Source organism: Haliotis rubra, unplaced genomic scaffold (assembly GCF_003918875.1).
Source record: "Haliotis rubra isolate DU_JTF1 unplaced genomic scaffold, ASM391887v1 Scf115, whole genome shotgun sequence".
NCBI classification, from domain to species: Eukaryota; Metazoa; Mollusca; class Gastropoda; order Lepetellida; family Haliotidae; genus Haliotis; species Haliotis rubra.
Genome location: NW_025765059.1, coordinates 1255198 through 1276389, shown reverse-complemented (window position 1 = coordinate 1276389; position 21192 = coordinate 1255198). Strand labels below are relative to the sequence as shown.

Genomic DNA, 21192 nt, shown 5'->3' with positions numbered 1-21192 from the left:
AATTTTGGTTATCCTCAAATGTCATAGTGTGCTTTATTCTTGAGAGGACAGCCTTGATGTCAGAGATTCCTGCCTTCAGGAATATCTTTGTGCTTTTCTTCCAGCCTGGAAACTGTGTACCTGTCCAATAATGAACTGGAGGAAGTGTGTGTGGAACTGTTCTGTATTGGCACTCTGAAATACCTTGACTTGTCAAAGAACAGACTTGAGTACCTCATCAAACCAACCCATGTTCAACCAGAGCTTCATTGGTCCAGGAAGCACAAACCATCATCCCCTGTAGAGTCAGGTAAGCATCTAGTAGACAGTACATACATTCAGGACTTATGTTATGTCTTGAGGAATTCACTGATGTCTGTTATGATGAAGCACATAGCAGCCATCAGAAACATCTTTCAGTCACCTGGACCAGTGCTGATGGTGTGAAATGATGTGTATTGTTGAAGATTATCTAAATAAAATAGCTTCAACCTTTTGGGGGGCGAATAAAATGTTTGACACCATAAAAATATTGCATGTGCTATAATTTTATTCAAAGTTACTGGTAACTGTTTATAGAGATGCATTAGCACTCTTAAATTTTGTGTACATGCCCTCTAAGATTTTGCTTACACAGCCTCTCTAAGGTTTGTCTTCACACAACCTCTTGGGATCTATTGTTGACTTTGTGATTTGAGTATAGTGTGTATGTTTCATTTTTAATCAGTCACTGTACCAGCAGACTGAGTTTAAATCATTGTGTCATGGATGACATCTGTCCATGACAAGGGAGTTGACTGACTAAAGAATCCATGTTCCACCCTTGCTGAACTAAACAGGAAATTTCTGAGTTATGGACTAATTAGTCAAATAATCAACACATACAGAAACTGATCAGGTTCAATAAACAACATGTCAATTACCAAGCAGACCTCGGTCATGTGTAGGATTTACCCATCAACTGGTCCTCAAGAAATATTTTCCTGATTTTTCATGCTTTAGTTAATGCAATGAAGTGATTTCATGCACTTCACATGTATGTTCAATTTGATACAGATGTTGATTATCAATCAGATCATCTTGAGTGGACTGTGCATTTGGTTTTAAGCAAATGCTAGTGATATGAGATGTTGAATTTGGTTGGTCAATAGGACAGGCATAGAACAAACATAACTTGCAAAAACCACTAGGCCTAAAAAAATAAATGTTGTGGTTCTGATTACCCGACCGACCCTTGAATTCTGGTGCCAACCCTATTCTTTTTAAGCAAAATGAATGAAATATGCTTTCAGATGCCATGTTTTTTGCTAGCACCAACAGACATTGGTCATTCTGATAGAGAAAGTCAATATGATGGCTGCAAGCCTGATTGAATAAACACATTACACATTGATAAATTAGTTATTGGTTTGTACTTTACTTCTAAAAAGAATATGTAAAAAAACAAATTCCTACCTACCTACCCTAAGTTTTAAAGAGGTGTAACCTTTTTTTGGTTTGGCCCTAGTGGCGGAAAGTGGAGCTACGAAATTCCAGCCTGGTTTGGTCAGGGTGGAATCTGAATTTTGTCGTTAGTTTACTTCCTTCCCTCAAGACAATGCATGGATCACTTCAGTTCACCTTTCCCGGACAAACATAAATCACCAGCTATGACATCTGACCTGCTTTCTCACCGTGTTCTGACATGTTTCAGAAGGACCAGAGGCAAATTTTGGCCTCCCATGCCTAACCCAGCTGGACATATCTCACAACATGTTGAAGAAAATTCCAGATGAACTTCGCTTGAGCAGTGCTTTGACAAACCTCGATGCCAGTGACAATGAGCTGTATGCCTTCATCTCAGCATGGAGCTGCCCACTGGTATATAGTACACATTATGCATGTTTCATGTAGGTGGTTGATAGCAGGGGTGGAAATAACCCATTGCCTGATGCCCGAGTCCAGTGTTTTTTTCTGTCAGGCAAGCAAATTTGTATATCACACTGTACCGGTGTCCAGTTGATATTCCAATGTTAATTATGTTGTTTAGTTACAAAATCAACAAGAAAACGGCTGGTATAGTGGAAAAATTATCAGGGAAAGTGATTTTACATGTGCCACTGTACCGGAGTACACTAGCAATTTTAAAGTTATTTCCACCCCTGGATAGCACGTCCCTTCCTGTTTATTTCTATTTGATGGTGAATGATACAAACAATCTGTCTTTCATTGATCCACTAATTCGCTGCTCCACTAATTCGCTGCTGTAAGACTTTTATGCCCAGTGGAATACTTTATTTTGTAATCATTACGATTAGTTATTCTTTTGTATGAACGTAAAATATTATAGGAAAGATAAGCATAGTGTTTCATGAGTTTCATCACATCTGATTCCTGTGACTCTGAGAGTTGTCTGAGAATGATCCTCTCTGTCCAGCACTACCTGAACCTAAGTGACAACTGCCTGGAGCGTTTCCCGGTCAGTGTGGAGGAGTTCTGGAGCGGATCTCTTGTCACCCTGGACCTCCAAAACAATAACCTTGAGGAACTTGGAGAGAGCATTGTTAAACTTAGTGAGTTCTGGTATATATGTGTCCTGTTGATTGGGGTGTCATGTCTCTGACAAACTGTCTCTTGTGTGTCACTAGCGTGAGGGACACTTACTGAACCTGTAATAAATTCATACCAGTATCAGCAACTCTGATAATACAGTACAGTTTACTACTTTAACAGAAATGACTAATTATTTTTTGTGTGTGTGAGAGACTGACAATTTTACATTCTTTTGGTGAATGAGATTTAATAAAAAGTATAATGGCACCAGAAAATTCTTGAATAACTAATCATGCTTCTGAAATGTTGAACAAAAAGAAAATGTCAGACTCAAAGAATTTATTGCTGCAAGCTTGGATTTTTTTAAAAGAAATATATTTGGGCTCATAGTTTTAAGTAAGAGAATATCTGATTCCCTCAATGCATAATATAAAATTTCAGTCACTAATATATTAACGTTTGACTCATAACACCAGTATTGCTTCCTGTCTAGTCATTGCAATATCTCACGTTACAGAAAATGAATATTATAACACGTTGGATAAGAATGCTTAACAAAGTTTATGATTCTCTAATAAATGCATTGCCACAGTTTGAAGCTGACATATGTGAATGTGTTGTGACATAAAAGCCTTCTTGAAGGTGAGTTGCGGAGCTTAGATGTGTCCAACAACAGGATTGACCACCTGCCTGACCCGTCCGTGTGGGACTGTCGTTACCTGGAAACCCTCAACTTGGCTAACAACTACCTGGGGACTGCGTACACTCCGGATGAAATGAACAAGAAGTTAGTGTCATGCATGCTGCAAGGAGTAGCCAGTCCAGGATTATAGAGTTCCTTTCATTAATATTGCCTCAAAGTCTGCCTCAAAACCTGGCAAAACACAAAACAGTCTTTGAACAATTACTCTTATACTCAATGAAATGAATAAGGGAACACATGAAAGTACAAGTGTTCCTTTATTTATTTCCAGAATTTCACTCACATTGCAATACACACCTTGTGAAGAAACCTGGAAAAGAATAAAGGAACACTTGTACTTTTATGTGTTCCCTTATTCGTTTCCATGAGTATATTTTATCCATTTAACCACTAGGGAAAGTTATGTCCGTTGTTCATGGAAGTGTTTTATTAGCATAACTGAATAACTGCCCAAGGGCAATTATTTCTATTTCAAAACAATAAAATTGTACTTATTTTGATAATCTTCATCATGCCTAATACATTACATGCGTATTAAATAAGTATGCCCTCGTGGTGTAAGCCGTTTAATCACCCTCACTATGGTAGTTATTTAAATAACTACCTTGTAAGGGTGATTAACCTATACATACCAGAAAATGACATTTGTCTACAAGCAATACCAATCGCACTGAAAATTGCAAGCATGTAAAATCAGATGGTCATCGCTGGAATGCTTTGGATTTAAAATTAGTATTTACTGTAAAAAATACCTAAAATGTTAGCTCTGGGTGCACACCAGAAACCCTGAAGGACCTCTTGGTTCAAACACTGCTTTTTAATGTTATATGATGGATGTAGCAGAATAATGGAAGAATTTTTTTAAATATCTCTGAAAGGTAATGCTGTGAACATGAAAGAAACTTTGAGCTTTGACAGAGTCTGCAGCTGGGACAGAATGAGCTGGTCACTTTCACTAGTTTTTAAATTATGGGAAGTTGCGTAAGTGAGTAAGTACTGTTTTACGCCGCTTTTAGCAATATTCCAGCAATATCACGGCGGGGAACACCAGAGTGAGTGAGTGAGTTTAGTTTTACACCACTTTTAACAATATTCCAGCAATATCATGGTGCGGGACACCTGAAATAGGCTTCACACATTTTCCCCATGTGGGGAATCGAACCCGGGTCTTCTGTGGGATGAACGCTTTAACCACTAGGCTACCCCACCGCATCCGGGAAGTTGCTTAAGGAACATGGGGATCTATGATTGATGTTTTGTTTATGGATTCCACATTCTTTATGACAGTGCTGTCACATCACCAAAGACACTGAAGAACTACCTTCGGGGCTGGAGTGGCATTGATCAGCCAACTTCCAAACAAGTTGTGTTTCCAGAAATCCTGTCCTTTAATCTCAAGTACCTGATTTTGAGAAACAATAACCTCATCCAGGCTCCTGTCAGTGTCAGTCAACTGCAGAACCTTATGAAGCTGGACCTAAGCCAGTGAGTTATCTCCTTTTGAATATATTCTTTAACCTTCTGTTTAGTCATTTAAGATTGAATGCCTTTAACACGAAACAATACACCTACTTTTAGCTGTCCAGCCGCCGCCATTTAATTTGGCAACGTAATTGCCTGTTGCCACAGCGTCAGCCTCACAACAAACTTTGGACCAGCAAGGGAGTGCCCGTGTGAAACCAGAGGATTCCCCTTGAATTCTCATATTTGATCAGATTATGCCTATGAAAACCTGTCACCTTGCAAAATTGTATATGTGTGTAAATGCGTATGTACAAATTTTTTCCTTATCCTGACTCATGCTCTTTTGCTTGTCTTCTTCTTCTTGCGAACATAGTGGAACACTTGTATCTCCTTATTTGAAGCTCCCTTCAAAATAAAATCACTAATTGGTACTCACCACGAGTTGCTCCCCTTTGCTTCCCCTGGCGGGAAAGGTGTCGCCACCCTCTGGCCATGTGCTCCACTCTCTCCTTCTTCGCCCAGTGAGCAGGATGTGAGAGCGCCTTGTGTCTCCTTACACACCATATCCTTTGATAATCTCTTAGTTTTTACCTCTCATAGGTTACTATAGAGGTATAGCTAGTATCCTTTACTATTTGTATTGATTAATTATCGTATTTCTACTGTTTATTCCGTGTATTAAGTGATTGTTCAGCTAGCTTTCGTTGATGAAAATCTGTATGCGATTTGTAGATTACGTTTTTCTGCCTCCGATCCACATGTAATATGCCCTAGTTGTTCTACGCCGTGTGCGTTTAATTCACGTTGCAGTTACTGCATTAATTTATCTCATTCTGCATTTAATAAATATCATCTTTGCGTCTTAAGGCGTGCTGCAGATAGATCCACGCAAAACAAAGGGCAAAACATGGCAGAGAGTCCAGATATTCCATCCAGTCAGCTGCTAGCGATCGACCCTCTCCCGTCTGGTGTTCTGCTAGAGACCCCTGCGGCAGAGGGCGTGGGGCGCAGTCCGTTACCTCGAAGAAACGACCGGCTTCCCCAGACATCCCGTCATTGCAGACCAAGTCTAAGAGGGCCTCATCGTCGTCTCAGCGCAGATTGAGGACACCCAGGGCAGCGCCAGACTTCCAAAGGGAAATCTACGAAGACAGCAAGAACTTTCTCAGCCGAGATCGTTCCAGCAGCAGAATTGGGCCTCTCACGATGATCAGCCGATAATCATCCCGACTTACGGCAGAAGAAGCGACCGGTGTCAGCGACTGTGACTTCTGCAGAGATCACCATGCAGCCTGATGCCTCTACACCCGGCGTCAGGCGTCATTGATGTGAACCCCATCGCAGAAAAGGCGCCCGGCGACTTCGTCACAGATCATCCCAGAAGACATGATGCAGCAGATTATGAACATCATGGAGGACCACTACAAACTCGCGCAAGCGAAGTCGAGCAACCGCCGCGAAGGCTCCAGCGTGAGACAGCACCCAGAGGCACCCCCCGTCAGCGTAGCAGCCAAGGCGATGTCACCTTCGCGAAGGAAGTCCCGCACCACCTTGGCCGAAGGACCTAGATGTACAGCCTTAGCGAAGGCCTTCAGCGGGAGAGATCATCACCATCTTCGATTTCATCTCTAGATATGGACTCAGACCATCAGACATCGCGGAGCCTTCGCCGAAGGTCATATCATCGATCCCCGGACGGACGCAAATGAAGCTTGAAGCGAAGGCATTAGCGAAGGACATATGATTCCAGATCTTCATCATCTAGAAGAACATCGAGGGACTGCCGAAGAGCTTGGCGAAGCTATCAACATTCACCTCACAAGTCTCCGAAGATCATCCCATAGGCGATCTCCGCCGTTCATCACCAGGTCGATCACCCGTCAGATCTCCACATAGAGCGCACAAGTCAGCTAGATCGCATACAAACTTCATCAGATATACAGACAGCTACACGCAGTCCCGAAGAGCATCTACAATTTGTTAATGATGATGGTTTTGAGGATGATGGAGGAATCATATTTTCTGATGCAGAGATCACGGTATTGGATGGTCAATAACCTAGATCTCACATCACCATCTAAAAGTGGCAATACAAGCGCAGGCGTATTTGATGAAGGAAGATGATCCAGATGCAATCACTCTACCCCCGATCGACCCGATTGCGGCAGTGCCACAGAATCTAGATGCAGCTTTCCAGAAAGCTCGAGAAAGTTCAGATACCACATCTGCCCAACTTTCAAGCCAAGAAGTTCTCCGCGATAACATGGACTCCTTCTACAAGGCCCAGGACATCGATGAGAACTATAAGATCATCAGCGATGTAAAGAACAAGATTTACAAGATGGATGATCGCAAGTTGGCTCATATAGAAACCATGGCGAGGCGTATGTTCTTTGGGTTAAATAGATCTAGGGCCGATCAATGAGACTCTTATTACTAGATTCGGATTCCACTGACGGAAGATGATAGAATGATTTATTCTGCCTTACTTATGCAAAAGAAAGATCAGCAGTTTTAGCGGATCATCTTACATCTGTTTCAGCAGCACTGACCTTAGCTGCGTCGTCAAGGCCTCCTCGCCTCCTGTAATTGGGGAGAGAACTTTACAGCCCACTTTATACAGCCCGTGAAATGGTCGACAACATCCATCTTTGGCGGAGAAATCGACAAAGTCGCCAAAGGAAGTCTCTAAGGATTCCAGGGAAGTCCTTATGATTAGATCGATGGACACACTAGCCAGCGTCATTCGTCAGACTTCACAAAGATACTCAGGCAGATCTAAGTTCACGGGCCTACAAAGAGCAAGAGACAGGAAGATAGCCAGCTCTAGAGGTAAAGATTCTTTTCGTAAAGCCCATATGGCAACTATAGAGGAGGATCAGGAAGAGGCAGGACACCCAGAGGTTCCCGCAATTATAGGCAGCTGAAACACAGGTTGGAACGACTGGAGTCTTCCACCCCTAACCGTTCCAGTACAGCCAGCTCAAGTGGGTGGGCGCCTCCAACTACACTGGGAAAACTGGGGAATATTGCAAGACCCTTACGTCTCCAACATTCTTCAACACGGTTTCAGTATCCCTCTACAGGCCAAGCCTCCGCTGACAATCAAACCCCCAAGTTCGATTTACAAGCGCGCAACAACTACCAAAGATAAGAGAGGCTGTTTCATCACTCCTATCCAAACAGGCCATAGAAGTAATAGATCAAGCAAGCGTCGAACCAGGTTTCTACTCCCCAGTTTTCCTAGTTCCCAAGAAAAACTCCACGAGAAATACAGACTCATCTACAACATGAGCTTTTTCAACAAGAACTATCTCGCGAAACCACGAAGTTTAGCATGATACATTTACCTCAGTTAAGCCAGATGATTAGATCCCTATGGACTACATGGGCAGCATAGATCTACAGGATGCCTACCTGCACATCCCCATTCATCCCGATTCCAGGAAATACCTACGATTTACTCTAGAAGGGCTACATTACCAGTGGAAAGTACTCCCCATTCGAATATCATCAGCCCCTGGCTATTCACAAGGATAACGAAACCGATTATCAAATTTCTACATCGTCAAGGGCTACGCAGTGCGTTTTACCTCGACGACGGGATACAAGTAGATCAAGATCCACTGCGTCTCAAACTACAGTTAAATTACATCATAAAGCTACTAACACAACTAGGTTGGTTAGTAAACTTACGCAAGTCGGACCTAGTACCATCGCAAGACCTGCAGTTCCTAGGTATTCGATTCATCACAAATCGCAACCGTATTTTGGTACCAGAAGACCGTTGGCTCAAGATACAGCAGACCATTCCACCAGCTCTACTCTCTGCGACAATGGCAGAGCCTACTAGATCTTCTCACATCAGCCCAAGACATGACTGTCACAGGCAGATTACAGTTACGTCCCCTACAGGTCCTCATCAACGCACATCTCAACGATGTACAACCATTCAGTCTACCGAAACATCTCAGACCGCATCTACTATGGTGGACCAAGAAATCGAATGTCTGCGAAGGGATTTGTTTAGCAGAGCAGGAATACAAAACCCATCTGTATGTAGACGCGTCACTCCAAGGTTGGGGAGCTCATCTCACCAACCACACGATATCAGGGTTATGGAATCAGCAAGAATGCAAACTCCATATAAACAGTCTAGAAATGAAAGCTGTAATCAAGCGCCATTCTACATTGGAGCACATTTCTACAAAATGCGGCCTAATGATCCATACAGACAATTCGACAGTGGCGTTCTACATAAACAAGCAAGGCTCAACGAGATCGATGAACCTTTTGAACCTAAGCTTTCAACTGTTCGATTTAATACAAGATCTAAATCTACATGTCAGAGCAGTGCACATTCCCGGAGCCAGAAATATACTAGCAGACGCTCTCTCTCGGCCTCATCTACCATCACCGGACAGAGTGGATGATCAACAGGAAATTTTTGCACAGATAATCAAGCAATTAGGAGCGCCAGCTAATAGACCTATTAAGCCACGCGATTCAACAATCAGCTACCGACATTCGTGTCGCGAGTCCCAGACCCCCAAGCTTGGGCAACGGACGCTCTAAGTCTATCATGGAAGGCCTCAATGCGTCTGGCGTTTTCGCGCCAGCAATAATACCTCAAGTATTACAGAAAATCAGACAAACACAGAGCCTACAACTCACTTTGGTGCGCCCTACTGGCCGGCCAGAACGTGGTTTCCCATACTAATTCAAGAAATCGGTCAACCAACACTGGAGCTACCCAAGCGCGCCAAACCTGTTAATTCATCCTCACACCAAACAAGTGCACGGAAACCCAGCAATGTTCCAACTACACGTATGGACTGTATACAAATGTGTTTAAACAAGAGGATATTCTGCCAGGGCGCAAAAGCAGTCACGCTTGCCTTACGTTACTCAACTCGTAAGCATACGACGACAAGTGGCACAGTTTCGAAAATTATGCAACAAAGAAAGGGTTTACAGCAAGAGAGGCTTCACGGCCTCAAGTGGCAGACTATTTGTGTTACCTACGCCAAAACAAACATTTAAAAGGTTCAACGATATCAACATATCTTGCGCGCTTAGTTCGGTAATCACCATGAGAGCGGGTGTCAAATTGACAAGATCTCCAGAGTTACTGGCCTTACTACGAGCTTTCGATTAGAGGACCAAAAGCGGAAGTTCCACGCCCCAGCTTGGGATCTGAATGTAGTGTTACAACACCTCACGAGTGAGGTCTATGAACCTTTGGAATCGACAAACTTTGAATTTCTCTCACAGAAAACACTGCTTCTGCTATCGCTAGCCACAGCAGCAAGAATGTCTGAAATTCACGCTCTGGATTACGAGAGGATACAGTTTGATGACAATCATAACACAAGCACCTCGGATTAAGATGGGATTTCATCGCAAAAAAATCAACTGCCAGGTCAACCAGACAGATTATTCCACATCCCGGCTATCCTCTATTCTCGGATCAGAAGATACACAAGACCTATCACTGTGTCCGTAAGAGCTCAAAGTTTATTTTACGACGATCCAAAACAAGGAGAAGATTTCTCAAACGTTTATTCATCCCCTTATCGCCTACGAATCAAACAGAAGTGTCACGGACCTACAATATCTATTTGGATAAGGACTGTCATTCTTCGTGCCTACAAGGCAGCAGGCTTGGACCCACCAACAGCATCAAATCCACATGAGATCAGGGCACTGGCCTCTACCTCGCCCTACACGGTAACTGTTCCTTGAACACGATTATGGAAGGATGCTATTGGAAATCTAACATGGTATTTGCTAATCACTACCTGAGAGACATCACTACAGAAGATGTCTCTGGCATTCACCATTTCGGACCACTGGTCCTCGCTCAGCAACTGACAGTCCCTCGAGGGCGTTAAAATATTATCCTCACAAGATTAATATGTATTTTATACATACTCATCTAGCTTATAACTCTACGAGTTTTAGGGCTATGTATATATGTTCAGCTTAAGTATTCAACCTTAAGCATATACTTTGGTATAGTCAATTTCAGTGCCTCTATCAGAGTCACCTATATATATATATATAATTTATATGTATTGTTCAATATATTCATAATGTAATTCCCTTTAATGGCTTTATATAACCTATGGTTTTCTTTATACAGGAAACATCCTAAATCTAAGCCTTCATGAAGTTCCCGTAGGGATATTACAGTATATCTATACAAAATCACTAATTATAAATCCAAAGTATTCTGTTACCCACCTCCGTTCCGTAGGATGCTACAAACAAAAGAGCATGAGTCAGGATAAGGAAAATATGTAATTTTTAGAGTAAAATTGATATTTTATACTTATCCTGACTCATGAGGTTAGCTCCTCCCATCCTCCCCACATAACACTTTGGATTTCCTGTAAATTCAAGTGTTGGGTTCGCTAAATCAGGAGAGAGTGGAGCACATGGCCAGAGGGTGGCGACACCTTTCCCGCCAGGGGAAGCAAAGGGGAGCAACTCGTGGTGAGTACCAATTAGTGATTTTATTTTGAAGGGAGCTTCAAATAAGGAGATACAAGTGTTCCACTATGTTCGCAAGAAGAAGAAGACAAGCAAAAGAGCATGAGTCAGGATAAGTATAAAATATCAATTTTACTCTAAAAATTACATTATGTATTTCAGTACACAGTAGTTACATTTACACATTAATTTTACATCACTGAAGTATGGTTAATGTACTGAAAACAGCGACGACTCTTACCATTGCAGTTAAGCACACAATACAACACTTACTACTCCCTACTTGTCTCCTATGTTTTATTGTATAACTCCTACACTTGTGTTGTTGTCAGCATTCACTTGATGCTTAGTTAATACCTTTGGCAATGATATACAGCAATCAGGGGTTCACATAGGCATTTCTCATGTAATTATTCAATCTAAGATTGGGTTATAAAAATGTTTGAGTGAGTGAGTTTGGTTTTACGCCGCTTTTAGCAATATTCCAGCAATATCACGGCGGGGACACCAGAAATGGGCTTAACACATTGTACCCATGTGGGGAATCGAACCCGGGTCTTCGGCGTGACGAGCGAACGCCTTAACCACTAGACTACCCCACCGCCCCTAAAAATGTTTGATGGTGTGAATGTATTATATGTTATGTAATATGCACGTGGCAGCGCAGCAAGAGAAATGCATTGATTGATTAATGACTGTTATCTTGCATAGTGAATTTGTGATTTTAGGACGATACAAATATAATTGGTTGACATTTCTTAAAAATATTTTTTATGATTGTATTTGGCAATCACAAATGTCTCAAAGTTCTAAATAACAATCAACTTAAAGACAAACCCTTTGATATCAACTTACAATTTTGCAAAGAACTATGTACAGCGTCTTTAAAAATGATTCCCTTAGATTTGAAAATATGTAAATCTACTATAAATGTGTTTGGCATGTATTGCTAGAATTCAGAACAACAAATCATAATCTGCCCATTGAAGCTGTCAGGTGGAAAAATATACCAGTTACTGAAACTATGCGAACTATGTAAATCAACTGATTTAGGTGGTGAAATTCATTACTTGTTTTTATGTTCATATTAACAAAATGATACATGTTATGTGAAGCTTGATATATATTTGTGCTTGCTGTGTAGAAACCCAATGATGAAGACTCTCCCACTGGAGTTAGGTCTGTTGAAGCAGTGTCAAGATTTGTTGTTGGCTGGAAACAAGATCACCGATCCGTCCATACCACCAGAACTTCTCACTGGTAGGAACTGAAACATGTTATATTTCATAAAAGTGAAATCTTGATTGGTGAAGAAGCGGTTTGCTTACTTATAACTAGTGTTGGAACGATTGATTGAATAATCAGTCAGGCGATTGATCTAGCTTGCGATTATCGATAGGCTCGGGAGACTAATCGATATTCATAAAAATGAAAGATAAAATGAAAGTATGTTTCTTATTGTTATGTTTGATGAATCAAGACTAGGGCTCTGACGGGTATTCGAGTACCCGGCAAAGGGGCCGGTAAGGCAGGACTCGAGTCCAAATTCCAGGACTCGAGTACCCGACAAAGATAGATAACTCTAAACTAAACGTGACCACGTGCCATGGATTATAAAAGGTCGAACGTATGGGCCCATTTTGATCTTTACACTTCAAAACACAAAACCAAGTGTCGCCTTTGCGGCATTATGATAAGTTATGCCGGGTACTGAACAAGCTCAAGGAAAAAATATCTTAACATGAAACACAAGTGTGGACAATTCTTCCCAAAATCCAGTCAAAAAGCAAGCCACGCTGACGTAGGGATATTTGGGGGTTACAACCGAAAAAAGCATGACTCAAAACCATACGAGACACTCACACACAAGGCCATGATGATGTGCGTTAATGACCTCAGACCTTTGAACCTTGTTAAAGGTAATGGTTTTTGTGATTTTTGTCACTCACTGAATCCCAGTTATATCGTACCATGTCCAAAGACCATCCATAGTACCTTATGAAGGAATATGCCGACACCAAAACTCAGCTGAAGGATATTCTAAAGCAGTCCCCTGGCGTATCTTTGACAACAGATATGTGGACCAGCTGTGCCACCCACGGTTACATCACCGTCACAGGGAATTACATCACAGATGATGGGATCTAAAATCATGCATTCTTGCCACTAGACGGGTGGAGGATCGTCCATGATGCACTTTGTTACAATGCGCAATCTTTTCAAAGAAATTCACATTTGATATTGGTTAAACGAAATGTGATTTAATATACTGAGTCAAAAAAGAAACTTCACATTCTTTCTTCAGGGCACTATAAAAGAACAAGAGATGGTAAGATGGTTAAATTGTTATTATTTCATTGCTGAGATCTGTGTGATGTACTCGATACACTGACAGTGCCATAATCAGTTCCATTAGGCTACACTGCCGTTCCAAAACATGGGTATACAGAATGTCAAGTCACAAGAATAAAAATGCGAAATTTCTCAGTTCAATATCGTGTATGGCCACCCCGCGCATTTACCACTGCCAAACACTGTCTCCTCATCGACTACCTGATGCTTGTGAACATGTGGTTGGGGATTCTGCGCCATTGCTCTTGCAAGGCAGCTCCAAGTTCCTGCAAATTCTGAGGTTGGTTCCTAAGACCACGAAGCCTTCTCCCAAGTGCATCCCAAACGTGCTCTATTGGATTGAGGTCAGGGGACCTCGATGGCCAGTCCATGATGTTGATTCCAGCGTTTTGAAGGAAATTTCGTGTCAACATCGCGGTATGCCGCCGAGCATTATCATGCTGGAACTGTAGACCTGGGCCATGAGCCGCCATGAAAGGAACGAGTTCAGGGGTGAACACCTGGTCGCGTAAGCAGCAGCTGTGAGGTTTGCACGGATGACCAGAAGTCAGGAACGGTTGTTCCCACAGAAAGCACCCACACCATGCAACTTCGCCCCGAATCTGTCGACTTCCTGTACACAACATTGGGCATACCGTTCACGACGTCGTCTCCAGACTCTGTGCCTGCCATCCGCGAATCTGAGGGTAAACCTGGATTCATCGCTAAAGGCGACTTCGATTCCAGTCTCTGGGTCCATCAGAGGTGACGTTGGGCCCACAGCAGAGGCGTTGACGTTGATGAAACGGCATCAATATTGGCGAGAACGATATGGACGTCGAGAATGGAGATTGGCAGCCCGCAACCCGATTTCGAATGGTCTGTGAGGACAGTCGACCTCTAAACATCTCAGCCCTGGTTCGTGTAGCCGGCAGAAATCTGTCACGTCGGTGACGAGGACGATTGACGGTCTTCTGCTCATGACGTCACACGTGGACGACCCGACCTTGGGCGATCAGAAGTGGTGCCAGTTTGTTGTAGATGACCTCGCAAGTCATACACAGTATGACGGCTGCATCCCATTGCTCTTGCGACGTCAATAACTGATCTTCCCACTTGCAACATGCCAACGGCACGTTCACGTTGCACATTTGACAATCGTGGCATTTCAAGTACCGTTAGAACTGTTGTTTAAAAGTGTTTTTTCAATTCTTCATATGCAAACACGTGCATATGAAGAAAACTTCGATGCAAGATCACGTGATCGACTGCACGTGCAAAACCTGATTTGGCACTAACATCATTTGCACGAGGAATGGATGGGTTTGAGTGGGTTTTGCTAACGTATTTCTAGAGTCGAAAGATAGGGATCCCATTTCGGATTCATAGATGTTACACGTATCATCACGTATCAGAGATGTTACACGTATTCATTATTTTTCAAATGACATTTTGTGAAGTTTCTTTTTTGACTCAGTATGTATGTTCTGATTTTGACAATGGCTTGTTTTTTCTGAGTTTTGTTGTCTGCATTGTGGGTTGAACCTCATTGTTACCCCAGTGTCAAAGCTTTTCAAACTCTCGATTTTGTGTATTCATAACCACGTGTTGCGACATGTGATGCTATATTTCACATGAACTGGTTTCTGCTATGGGCTGTTTGCGCCAGTGCTCAGTTGAGTAATGTGGCCCTGCATAGACCGATGCTAGTCAAATAAGTCAATGATAGTAGGTTTGTGTTGGTCAAATTGAGAACCACGCGTTTTAAGGAAAGAATTCGTGTAAGGTTTCAATTCAATATAAACGTTAACTTATACCTTTAAAAGTGCGGCATTCTTGTGTGAAATTCCATTGAAAACTACCTAAAACAGATGCACATATCTCTCACTAAAATTTGTACTATATTTTTTGGGTACTCGATTCCGGGTGGGGTTTTATCCCCCAGGTACTCGAGTCCGCTTTTTGCTACCCGTCAGAGCCCTAATCAAGACATAATGACTGATGCAGTTTCTTGACGCTTAAGACTGCAATGTAAACAACACACTCCTGGTCTCAACAGGAAGTATCTTCAGTTGTTATTGTAGTATTAGTCGATGTCTGTTTTGTATGCACATTGTTACGATTGTGTCCTGTTATTGCCTACATTAGTTTGGTGGAGAGGTTTACAATTACAGTTGATTATTGATTCTTTACTCAGCAACGATTATCGATCTGCATATTGTGAGCGATAGCCAGCTTTAATTATTACTGTTCCATGGTACGAGTTAACGGTGACATCAGTATCATTTAGATATATTGTTTGTTTATACATCTCCATTCTTTGTATAAATTATAAAGTGCAGTGACATTTGGAAAGATATTCGTCCTTGAAGGGATGAACCCGTGAAGATTCTGGTTAGAATCGGTCGTCAATAACCCATGCTTGTTGTAAGAGGCATGGGATGGGATGGTCAGACATGCTGACTTGTTTGACACGTTGTATCCCCATTGTGTACATCAATGCTCATACTGTTGATCACTGGATTGTCTGTTCCAGACTCAATTTCCAGACTGTTGCCATTTAGCTGGAATACTGCTGAGTGTTAAACAAACAAACCTTAAGGGGACAAGTTTACATGAAAGTAAACCTTTTTATCTTGCACTTTTTCAAATAAAAGTATTTATCTAGTGGTTTGTCAGCCCAAACAGTACAGATATCACAAGGAAGTTATTTTTGTGTGCATTATACTGATTTATATTTTGCACATTTACTGAGAGTTCTCTTTCCATAATAAGCACACAATGGCTATGTCCTTGTGATTTGAGATCACCAGTGCCAACTGATAAATGGATGATGTAATGATTAGATCATATCAGACCATTTCATGTTGTGTAGGTGCAGCCTACTGTTTTAATCCTCTTGTCCATATGTGAAGATACTGTAAAATATTTCTGTTGTAACAGACAAAAAGACAACAGAACTTATTGACTATCTGAGGCAACTCCTGAGAAAAAGTGAACCTAACAACCGACTGAAACTAGTTGTTCTTGGACCCCAGGTGAGGCAACAACACTAGTTTTCAGCAATAGGCATTTGGTTGCCTATTGAGGCTGTATAAGTATTTTTGTGCATGACAATTAGTGGTGGTCCGATTAATTGAAATAATCGAAGATCGGTTGCAGTGACCAAACGACTAAGCAATTGAACATGTTTTCTCATAATCGAACACAAACAATTTTGGAACACTTGTTTGCATCAACAATATTTTTTGGTTTTGTCTGTGTCATTAAATTTACATTTCATGAGCTCTACAGCTCATTCCAAGTCATGATTGGATTTATCTAAAAGACTTCAGGAAAATTATGTTCCTAACATACTAGTCCTCCTTTATAGATGTGACATTTGCAAATGCATTTTGTGCAATTTGAAAAAAAAACCCTCAAAGAACTACATATTTTTTCTTTAGTTTTTTGTGCAGTAACAAATATAACAGGAACATTTCATAAATGTCGCTAACCAATTATTTTCAATGGTTGATTGGATGTAATGGACCAATCATCAATTATTTAAGAAATACAGTTCGCTCTACCACCATGTATAGTGTAATAAAACACACTTTTGCCCTGAACTATTATAGTTAAAGTCATAATAGTTCAGGGAGAAAGTGTGTTTTATTACACTATACATGGTGGTAGAGCGAACTGTATTTCTTTTCTAAGATGCCCAATTTAATACTTTCTAAGGATAATTACGATTAATTTAAGGCAGAAAACAAACGGCGGTGTCGGTGACCTAAATTAAGAATCCTCACACAGGGCTAACTGGCGCTCTGTTCTATTGATGTGTCTGCCCCCCTACGTTAAGACGAACGTTACCAGAAAAACAAATGATAAACAGTTTCATGACGGTTTACGTTCGGATTAAATATCTTCTCTAAAGTATTTTAATTACATCTGTGATTAACATAAACCATGTGAACGTCGCATTTCTACTACCAACGTATGTTTAGATCAGTACATCCAGACGAAGCTGAGTAGTCTAGTGACATTCCACGATTGCATTGTGGGAATGTAAACATTGCTTAACGTTACCGTGTCGCTGAAAACTTGCGAGTAGAATTGAGACATTTAAAAAGTCAGAAAACATAAACGTAATGTTTCCACCAGTGATGTTAGGTGAGTGAAGCAACTGCAAACCAAGAAGCGGGATGCAACGCAGTAGTTTACTGTAGGAGGCTGTACGAGGCGATGACAACTGACATGCATCGTGACGTCGCTTACATTGTGACGTAATGTAAAATGGTTCGATTACGAGGGGGCACACTAGAATGGCGCAGTGACGGGATAACGTCATTCAATCGTTACGTCATCAAAAAACTATACCTTTATTGTCTGATAATGTTTTTTTTTTCGATTGTTCTAACCGCTAGGCATCTTAGAACAGATTTTAACCAATTCCAAGCTTAGTATAACAATTCTATTTCAAAGATTCAGGAAACACATGTAAATGTGCCACATGAAAGTAAGAATGAAACTGTTCTGGAAATATCAAATAAAGACATCCTAAATAACTGTGTCCTTTCTTGACCTTACTATGACATATGAAAAGACACCCTAATGTAAAGTTCATCTTGGGTCTGACTAGAGAAAACTGTCACTAACTGAACAACTGCATCAAACACATAAGCAACTGGATTCCGGAAATATTGTGCCTTAGGACAAACTCCTCCAAATACTGAGAACACTGTCAAGTAGGAACCTTTGAACCAAGGCTAACTGGGAACAGTTACTGCTTGCTTGGTTCTGGCCATGTCCTAATGTATCAGAGTCAGAAATATGTTTGGTTAGTTAGGAAGAGTCTGATTGTTTGTAGGACAAAGGGAAGACAACTCTGCTGAGCCTTCTCCAGGGTACAGCTGGACAGCAGCATGGAGACAAGATAAACACAACTGAGTGGAAACTGACAGCCAAGGGAGTCTACCAGATGTTGCTGCCATCAAGTGTGAGACATTTCATATGTGATTTTGTCCCTGTTGAAGTAGAATTTAATTACGTTGGACTGAAATACACGTTTCATCACAAATAACTATGACACCAAGAGATCTGAATGCCGTGCTAATTTCTCTTGTTGATGTCACGTTATTAAGAGCTCCATTGTTGAAAAGAATATCACAAATAGTACTACATTCTCATCATACATCATTCTGATAGCTGCAAACAGAAGTCTCCCAAGCATTTACTAACTTCATATAGAAGGATTAATGTTATTCACAGAAACATACTGTTTATTAGTTATCTATGTTTTTAAGTATTTGCCTTATACAATAAGAAGTGAACACAACTTTCCTTATCTCTTTTCCTTGTTCCGCTGGAATTTAAGGGAGGTAACTCTTACTGTATACTCGGTGTAGATGCCAGATTGCCCAATCTGCTTATACTGCTAGAACTACTCCTAGTGTAGATGTAGAAAGGCATGTGGTTGAGTGAATACGATGGACATTGTTTATACATGACTTTAATTGTTATAATTATGTCTGTCAAAATGACTGATTGTCAAAGGGTAGTCCCATATACTATCAAGTTCATCTTGTCATAGAGAAATAATTTGACAGTAATATTACTCCATTATCAATGTTAATTGTTACACATTTAGTAAATAAACTCATAAGTTTCTCTCTCTCGACAAATAATGAAATAGCATTTGATACATGTTCAACACCAGACAACAGCCTACAGAATGTTCCTTATAGTTTCGATTTTGCCAAGTAGTTGTTTTTTTCTTTAACAGAATCCTTTCTACAAAACTTTCAAAATAATTTCCATTAGGATTAATTACATATTTACAGTTTCTGCAGTGTGTGCAAGTCCTATTAAAAAAACACGAGTTGTATCCAGCTGCAGAACAGACAGGCAAGACACTTTTAATTGTTAACAACATTTGTAGCTCTTATGTTTTTAATATTCTAAAAGAAACCAGACATCAAGTTCAATGTGTGGGAGTTACCAGGCAACCCTGACCTAACCATCATCCATCAGTGCTTCCTCACCCAGAATGCTTTGTACTTGCTGGTATTTGACTTGCGGAAAGACTATCAGCATCTGCAGGAATGGCTCTGTCAGATTCAGGTGAGTGAAACCTTACATCAGATGTTTTACTCCTGTTTAGCACAGTGTACAAGAAGATGCTCAAGTTCCATTGTCTGGTACATGTTTGGGACTCCTTTCAAAATCAACAGATTTGAGACACTTAAACTATGATAAGGCCAGACCAATTATATTTCTTGTTTTACGGATCCGACGGTCGTATTTTTTCAAGAATAAGAAAAAAGAAAGTAATTAATTTTCCCCGCACCAAAAATAAAATCCTCATGTTTTTATTGGCAAAAAATGTAAACTTACCCAAAATTTTTTTATTGTTATTTGCCCCATATACACTTCATAACTTGCCAAAAATAAAATACTTTTAGTATGCAAAAGGAATATTACTTTGACTGGTGATTTTTATTTTTTATTTATTTCCCTCCTGATTTAGGTTCTTAGGACAAAAATCTGTAAAACAAGAAATAAAATTGGTCTGGCCTAAGGGTGATGTGTTATTTATCTATAATATTGTATAATGAAGTATAGCTACATCAGTTTTACTTGTCAAAATGCAGGTTCAGAATAGCCAGTGAAAACATGACTCAGAATCAATGGCAAAAACAGTTGCATGACATCATCAGGATGGTGTAGTCTTTTTCATGAAATCAGAAGCATGAAAATAGTGTCAAATTACCATCTTTGATGTGAAGGTTATCACTTGCATCAAATACCTTTGTATGTTCAAGGGCAAAAGTATTAAAATAATGAAAACTTTGATCATGAATATTATAGGACACACTGCAGTTTACTTCACTTCAGGCCATTTCCTGTCACTAGCTAAACAAATTACTCAGAATTGTTTCATTAGTTGCCTTGGTTTTCATAGGCTGCTCTTTGCCATGAACTTTCACTGCAAATTTATAACTTGTACAGTTTAATGGATATAAACATAGCTTTCATATTTGTTCTGCAGGCTAATGCACACAAAGCTACTGTCCTCTTGGTTGGTACTTTCTATGACAAACTTGACCCTGTGACCAGAAACATAAAAGTTACGGATCTTGCTAAAAAAATATGCAGTACATTCTCCAGGACTGCAGTAAAAGAACACTATCCTCTTCTCAGGGAATTCAAAATAGTGTCCTGTGCTACCAAGGAAGGTGTGGATGAACTCAAGAAAATAATCTATGAGACAGGTGTTAATATGGCCCATGCACGGCGAAGTCATGAGTGCTTAATTGGAATGAAGATTCCACAGTCCTATCGCTTGTTAGTGGACTTGGTCAGAAAGAAGAGGAAGGAGCTGGAGAAGATGAAGATGCCTCCATATCTCACAGAAGAAGGTTTTCAGAGTCTGCTGGATGAACTGCCTTACAATGACATCCTGGTGTTGGATGACACAAGTAATGGTAAGGTGGTGGTTTACACTCGGAAATATGTTGAAGCCACACGTTAAAATCCTGAGGGATCATATAGCAGATTTGCCTTGAATATGATCCTAGACATGTCACCAAAATGACATGTTTTCCAAGGCCTGTATCACAGCGGAACTTGCCCCCCTCAGCTGGCTGACATTCCGTGACAAAACTGAAATACTGTTTTGAAGGTGTTAAACCAAACTCCCTCAC

The 21192-nt window shown here is 40.7% G+C and overlaps 1 protein-coding gene across 4 annotated transcripts in view; it reads left to right on the top strand.

The window, feature by feature from the left end:
- LOC124254498 (leucine-rich repeat serine/threonine-protein kinase 1-like) overlaps positions 1-21192 on the top strand; it is an 83399-nt gene that overhangs the window by 46577 nt on the left and 15630 nt on the right. For all 4 annotated transcript variants that reach the window (XR_006892481.1, XR_006892479.1, XM_046688321.1 and 1 more), the window contains exons 8-17: positions 105-289; positions 1673-1839; positions 2396-2531; positions 3154-3298; positions 4502-4699; positions 12318-12433; positions 16448-16542; positions 18357-18485; positions 19454-19609; positions 20538-20973. Coding sequence is in view for 2 of the 4 variants with exons in the window: in XM_046688321.1 (XP_046544277.1) it covers positions 105-289; positions 1673-1839; positions 2396-2531; positions 3154-3298; positions 4502-4699; positions 12318-12433; positions 16448-16542; positions 18357-18485; positions 19454-19609; positions 20538-20973 (1763 nt within the window). In the remaining 2 variants the exon portion in view is untranslated. The remainder of the gene's footprint in view (positions 1-104; positions 290-1672; positions 1840-2395; positions 2532-3153; positions 3299-4501; positions 4700-12317; positions 12434-16447; positions 16543-18356; positions 18486-19453; positions 19610-20537; positions 20974-21192) is intronic.